At 38.1% G+C, this 7,311-nt stretch overlaps 1 protein-coding gene across 1 annotated transcript; it reads right to left on the bottom strand.

The window, feature by feature from the left end:
* Window positions 1-1,500: 1,500 nt before the first annotated feature.
* LOC102248716 (40S ribosomal protein SA) lies at window positions 1,501-2,511 on the bottom strand. The gene has a single exon (XM_005865188.2). The coding sequence runs from the start codon at window positions 2,448-2,450 to the stop codon at window positions 1,563-1,565; it is 888 nt and encodes a 295-aa protein (XP_005865250.1). The 5' UTR covers window positions 2,451-2,511; the 3' UTR covers window positions 1,501-1,562.
* Between the last annotated feature and the right edge of the window lie 4,800 nt (window positions 2,512-7,311).

Here is a 7,311-nt window from a genome sequence, read left to right on the forward strand (position 1 = left end):
TATTTTTCCTTAATATGTATTCTTCCTATGACTGTCAAACGTTTGCATTTTGACAATCTAAATTAGTGTTTTGTTAGTTCTTCCTTTGAAAGATATCAACAAACAAGAACACTACTAAATATATGACATGGGGTATATACATTTGGGATAGAGATAATATACCCCAATAAAACCAAACTAAGTTCCATCTCATTACCTGGTTACTGGTTAGCAAGCACTTTCCAAACATCGTATTTGGTAAGCTTTGGGACTGCTTAAACCATAAAGTATTAGTTTTGCTAGTAATATGTGCACATATTGAGTGCTCAACAAATGTTTAAATATGTAAGCACAAGCATGACTGATCAAATAATTAAGCAATGAAAGGTTAAGGCAAGTGAGGTTCATCAATGTTAATTAACTTGCCCAAATTGTCACTATTAGTAAGCAGCAAAGCTATAATTTGAGCCCAAGGCTAATTCAAAAACATATAGGGTATCTCTACTATATGACTGGTTATTAAATAAGTAAAGAAATGAATGAAAAAAGAACTCAATAAAAGATGTGTGCCATTAAAAAGGAAACATTTTCTTAGATAGGTAATGTTCAGGGGCTCTATTGGACAGTCTCAGCCATTAAATTTATCTGAAAACATACAAACTACAAGTCTTAAATTATTAAAAAAAGTTCTTATTAATAACTAGATTTCTGTAAAAAATTAATTGGTATGTTTTTCATTTGTGTATCCTATAGCCAAGCAATTTAAAAAGGACAATGGAAGGTGTGCCAAAATAAACACACTAAGGGGCCAGAAAATATTTTTAAAATCTTCCTTCAGCCACTTTCTCAAAACATGGATAAAATAGTTCCTTTAATTTTACATTGAAAACTATACAGAAATTTCTACAAATATCCTATATAATAAAAGACCAATATGCAAATCGACCAAAAGGAGGAACAACCAGTCGCTATGATGCACACTGACCACCAGGGGGCATACACTCAATGCAGGAGCTTCCCCCTGGTGTTCAGTGCACAAGCGCTGCTCAGCCAGAAACCAGGCTCACGGCTGGAGCCTCCACAGCAGTGCTAAGGATGTCTGACTGACTCCCAAGGGGAGCGGGCCTAAGCCATCAGTCAGACATCCCCTGAGGGCTCGCAGACTGAGAGGGCACAGGCTGGACTGAGGGACCCTCCTGAGTGTACGGATTTCATGCACTGGGCCTCTAGTATATTCATAAAGCTTTGTCATACTCTTCACTTTTTTAAAAAATATATTTCTATTGATTTCAGAGAGGAAGAGGGAGAGAGAGAGAGAGAGAGAGAGAAACATAAATGATGAGAGAGAATCATTGATTGGCTGCCTCCTGTTCATGCCCTACTGGGGATCAGGCCCACAACCCAGGCATGTACCCTGCCATGGAATTGAACTGTGACCTCCTGGTTCATAGGTTGATGCTCAACTACTAAGCTATGCCAGCTGGGGACTCTTAACTTTTTACAAATAATTTTTTTTTTTTAAGAAACTGTTTATTTTCCATCAACCTTATTTCCGTTCTGTTAAGAATTTGTGGAAGAACAGCTTAGGACCACTCAGTGGTTGTTCCTACCCATTCAGTAGCCTGAGCAGTGGGGGCTGCAGACCAGTCTTCAGTGGCAGGCTGAGCACTCCAGTCTTCAGTAGGAAACTGCTGAATGGGTACAGAGGGCACCTGCACGCCTTCAGACCAGTCTGTAACCTCAGGCTGAGCAGCAGTGAACTCAGGAGCAGGAGCAGTCCATTCACCCTGAAATTCCTCCTTGGTCACAGCCTTTTCAGCAGCAGCCTGCTCTTCCTTTTCAATCTCTTCAGGATCTCTGTAGAAGTAAAGATCAGGCATGACTTCCCACGGGTGTTCACGGGAGATAGTGCCACGCATGCGGAGTACTTCCCGGGCCAGCATCCACCACATCAGACCCACTGAGTGAGCCCCCTTGTTGTTGCAAGGGATGGCGATGTCCACATAGCGCAGCGGAGAGTCTGTGTTACACAGAGCGATGGTGGGCAGGTTAACGTAAGACGCCTCTGTGAGAGGCTGGTGGTCAGCCCTGGGATCAGTAACCACCAGAAGTCTTGGCTCCCGGAAGGCTGCCTGGATCTGGTTGGTGAAGGTTCCAGGAGTGAAGCGGCCGGCAATGGGAGTGGCTCCAGTGGCAGCAGCAAACTTCAGCACAGCTCGCTGGCCAGTATTCCTGGATGATATGACACTGACGTCAGCTGGGTTTTCGATGGCAACAATGGCCCGAGCTGCCAGCAGAAGCTTCTCCCAGGTTCTCTTCAGATTGATGATGTAGATGCCATCACTTTTCCTTTTGTAGATGTACTGTTCCATTTGGAAGTCAAGGTTGGTGCCACCTAAGTGGGTTCCTGCTGCAAGGAACTTGAGGACATCCTCCTCCTTCATTTGCAGGACATCAAGGGCTCCGGACATTGTGAAAAGTTTCCCTTTAAGTTACGTGGGAACCGAGAACAACGCCGTATGGAGCCCTCCCTGGGTATACAAATAATTTTAATTCATGCACATCTTCACATATAATATAATTAGATTTTCAGATGAAATTTTGCAAGTTTGCCTCTATGTGTCTTTAAATGCATGTTTTTATGTTCTGTCAGGAGTTCCAGAGATTTGGGACTGACAAGAGAGATATGCCCATAAGAAGCAGTAACATGCAACACTGGCAAATATGTTCTCCCATTCAGTAGGCTCTCTTGTTATTTTGTTGATGGTTTCTTTTGCTGTGAAGAAGCTTTTTATTTTGATGTAGTCCCATTTGTTTATTTTCTCCTTAGTTTCCATTGCCCTACGAGATATATGGGTAAACATATTACTAAGAGATATGTCTGGTATTTTGCTGCCAATGAATTCTTCTAAGATTTTTATTATTTCACATCTTACATTTAAGTCTTTTATCTATTTTGAGTTTATTTTTGTACATGGTATAAGTTGGTGGTCTAGTTTCATTTTTTTGCATGTATCTGTCCAATTTTCCCAACACCGTTTATTGAAGAGACTGTCTTCACTCCATTGTATGCCCTTACCTCTTTTATGAAATATTGAGCATAACGGCTTGGGTCGACATATGGGTTCTCTGTTCTGTTCCATTGGTCTACATGTCTCTCTTTTGCCAGTATCAGGCAGTTTTGAGAACAGTGGCTTTGTAATACAACTTGATATTTGGTATTGTGATCCCTCCAACTTTGTTCTTCTCTCTCAGGATTGCTGCAGCTATTCAGGGTCTTTTTTATTCCATATACATTTTTGGAGAGTTTGTTATAGGTGTGTGAAATATGCTGCTGGTATTTCAATGGGAATTGCATTGAATCTATCAATTGCTTTGGATAGTATGGATATTTTAATGATGTTGATTCTACCAATCCATGATCATGGTATATTCTTCCAGTTGTTTATATCTTCTTCTATCTCTTTTTTCAGTGTGCTGTAGTTTTCCAAGTACAGGTTTTTTACTTCCTTAGTTACATTTATTTCTAGGTATCTTAATTTTTTTTTTGTTGCAATGGTATTGTTTTTAGATTTTTTTTTTTTAGTTTCTCTTTCTGTGAGTTCATTATTGGTGTATAAAAATGCCATAGATTTCTGGGTGTTAATTTTGCATTCTTCTACATTGCCAAATTTATTTATTAAAACTAGTAGTTTTTTTGATGGAGTCTTTAGGGTTTTCTATGTACAATATCATGTCATCTGCAAATAATGACAGTTTTACTTTTTCTTTTCCAATCTGGTTGCCTTTTATTTCTTCTTCTTGTCTGATCAATATGGCTAGCATTTCCAGTGCTATATTGAACAGGAAGGTGAAAGTAGGCATCCATTTCTTCTTCCTGTTCTTAGAGTAAATTGTTTTAGTATTTGTCTATTAAGGATGATGTCGGCTGTGGTTTTTCACTTAAGGCTTTTATTGTATTGAGGTATGATCTCTCTGTTCCCAGTTTACTGAGAGTTTTTATAAAAAAGGGGGGATGGGGAGGTTAAATAGGATAAATGGGGGGATAAATGGTGGTGAACACAATACAATATACAGATGATGTGTATGCCTGAAATCTATAATTTTATTAACAAATGTCAGACCCATAAATTCAATAAAAGATAAAAAAGAATATAAAAAAGGGTGTTGGATTTGCCAATGTTACATCTGATAAGGGTTTAATTTCTAACATTTATAGGGAACTCATACAACTTAACAAAAGAAAGATAAACAATCCAACAAAAAAATGGGCAAAGGACCTAAATAGACACTTCTTGAAAGTGGACATACAGAAGGCCAAGATGCATATGAAAAAATGCTCAAAGTCACTAATCATCTGAGAGATGCAAATCAAAACAACAGTGAGGCTCCATCTCACACCTTTCAGAATGGCTATCATCAGCAAAACAACAAGTGCTGGAAAAGATGTGGAAAAAAAGGAATCCTCATACCTTGCTGGTAGGAATGCAGACTGCTGCAGCCTCTGTGGAAAACAGTGTAGAGTTTCCTCAAAAAAAAAAAATGGAATTCCCATTTGACCCAGTAATCCCACTTCTAGGAATGTATCCAAAGAACTCAGAAACACCAATCAGAAAGAAATATGTACCCTGATGTTAATAGCAGTGCAATTTACTATAGCTAAGATTTGGAAACAGCCTAAGTGCCCATCAGCAGATGAGTGGATTAAAAAACTGTGGTACATCTACACAATGGAATACTATGCTGCTATAAAAAAAGAAGGGACTTTTATCATTTCCAACAGCATGGATGGACCTGGAGAGAATTATGCTAAGCAAAATAGGCCAGTCGTAGAAAGATAAATATCACATGATCGGGCAGGGTTAGAGAGCAACCAAAGGACTTGTATGCATGCATATTAGCATAACCAATGGACACAGACACTGGGGCGGTGGGGGCTTGCCAAGGGTGGGAATGGCTGGTGTGGGTCAATTGGGGAAAAAAGAGACATATGTAAAACTTTAGACAATAAAAAAAGAAAACATAACAAAGAATAAAAAAAAAAATAAATGGTGATACATCTACACAATGGTATACTATGCTGCTGTAAAAAAGAAAGAACTCTTACCATTCACAACAGCATGGATGGACTTGGAGAGCATTATGCTAAGCGAAATAAGCTAATCAGAGAAAGATAAGTATCACATGATCTCACTCATTTGTGGAATATAATGAACATCATAAACTGATGATCAAAAATAGTTCCAGAGCCATAGAAGCATTGAACAAACCATCAAACCTCAGAGAGAAGGCAAGGGAGGGTGAAGGTAAGGGGGAGAGATCAAACAAAGGACTTGTATGCATATAAGCATAACCAATAGACAGACAATAGGGAAGTGAAGGCCTGGGCTGGGGGTTGGGAGTTGGCTGTGAGAGGATAACGGGGAAAAAAGGGGACAAATGTAATACTTTCAACAATAATGAATTAAAAAAAGAAGCCTATTTCATGGAGTTTGAACAGTATTTCATGAGAAGCAATGTCCCTCACAGCAGGAGTCTGTACACGGGCAAAAATGAAGTTTCTACTCAGAAAGGGAGGTGGACAAGGGAACTACTTGGGGGAGAAGTAAATAAGAGAGACGGCTTGCTTATCTAGGTGATATCACTCAACAGCATAGAGGGGAATTTTTTTGTCTGGGGGCTCCAAAGAACCATAGCATTTTGTGGTCTTATAACTAGAAGACTCTATCTTATCAATGACCTGGGGTGAGATTTCACAGGATATGCAAAACAGGAAGACTAAATGTCTAAAAATATGCTTTAGAGGTCTTTTTTAAAAAAATAATTGGATATGTAAAAATTGAGTTTGCAGGCTTTTGAGCTAATGGGTTTCAGCCTTCAGTGAAGAAATAAACATCCTAGGGACCAATATACACAAAGGCAATCTTTGGTTCATTTATTTATAAAGAATCACAGTAACAATCAGAACCAATAAGCAAACATCTCAGTATCTTTGTGTATAATATATAATGACTACTTATGAGTTTTTATTATTTCAATATCCCTCCACATACACATATACATAAGTGAATATTTAGAGAGTAGAGCCAGATATGTTTTCAAAGCCTTCATACTAAATTTAAAAACGCAATAATTTAAATTAAAGGGCATCTTTAATGCAGTGGATATTTTTGGTATTTTAAAAAGAAGTAAAACTGTCTTTATTCGCAGATGACATGATACTGTACATAGAAAACCCTAAAGACTCCATCAAAAAATTATTAGACTTAATAAATGAATTTGGTAATTTGAAAAGAAAAAAATAATTGTTTCAACCAGGAGATAAGCAACCAGGAAAGTACACAGTTGCAAAGATAATGATTTTGACATAAATTAGGTATACTCATTTTATATTTAAAGATAAACATATATGTGTATATATGCATATGCATGTGTGTGCATATGTGCGTATCAACATCTGGAATGTCAATATTAAAGAAAATCTCAAATAGAAATATGATCAGTATTCTAAAAAGCTACTTACAAACCATAAATATATTCTCTATCACCTAGTCAGATAACGTAAAGAATGAAATATTCATCTGGACTGTTTGAAACCTGTTCCATCAGTGAAATTATTTTGGCTCCATGTGTACGGTTTGGCTCCAGGTCTATATCAGTTTGCAGTACTAGCTCTTCACCCAGTTTTGAATGAAGACAATTTGTTTGTAGCAGCCCTTCCACCCTTTAATTTCTACCCTTTCCTAGTCCCTGCTCCTCACTTTCCAGAAAACCACTGCTCTCATATTCTATCACAAAGCATCCTACCTGGGACACCCAGTAATTCAAATACTAGCTCCTGTTTCCCATCTCTTTCAAAACATGCCTTTCATAAGCAGCATGCCCTTGGCAAACTAATGACTAGAGCTTCTCTGGTGAACTCATCCAAGTTAAAGCGATAATGGCTTAATGTGTATCCCTCTTTAATAAAATTATATTTTCTTTAAATACTTAAGTACAAATACTAGGTAATTAGAAGGCAGTTAAAGGAAAGGAAATATTTTTGGCCAGGGGAAATTTCAAATTTTCTCAAAATATACCGTTTGATCTTTTTTGAACTATTCCTAAAGAGATGCAATTTAATTAGGTAACTAAAAGAGTAAATTTAAGGAGTCTCTGAAGAAATTTCCTCTCAATTATATTAAAACTAGTAGCCTGGTGAATGAAATTTGTGCACATTAAAAGGGAATTAATTGCCCTAACCGGTTTGGCTCAGTGGATAGAGCATCGGCCTGTGGACTCAAGGGTCCTGGGTTCGATTCCGGTCAGGGGCATGCACCTTGGTTGCGGGCA

The sequence above is a fragment of the Myotis brandtii genome, unplaced genomic scaffold, assembly GCF_000412655.1.
Source record: "Myotis brandtii unplaced genomic scaffold, ASM41265v1 scaffold198, whole genome shotgun sequence".
NCBI classification, from domain to species: Eukaryota; Metazoa; Chordata; class Mammalia; order Chiroptera; family Vespertilionidae; genus Myotis; species Myotis brandtii.

Excerpts from the sequence above, each read along its gene's own strand:
- LOC102248716 (XM_005865188.2), bottom strand. The coding sequence starts at position 2,450 with ATGTCCGGAGCCCTTGATGTCCTGCAAATGAAGGAGGAGGATGTCCTC.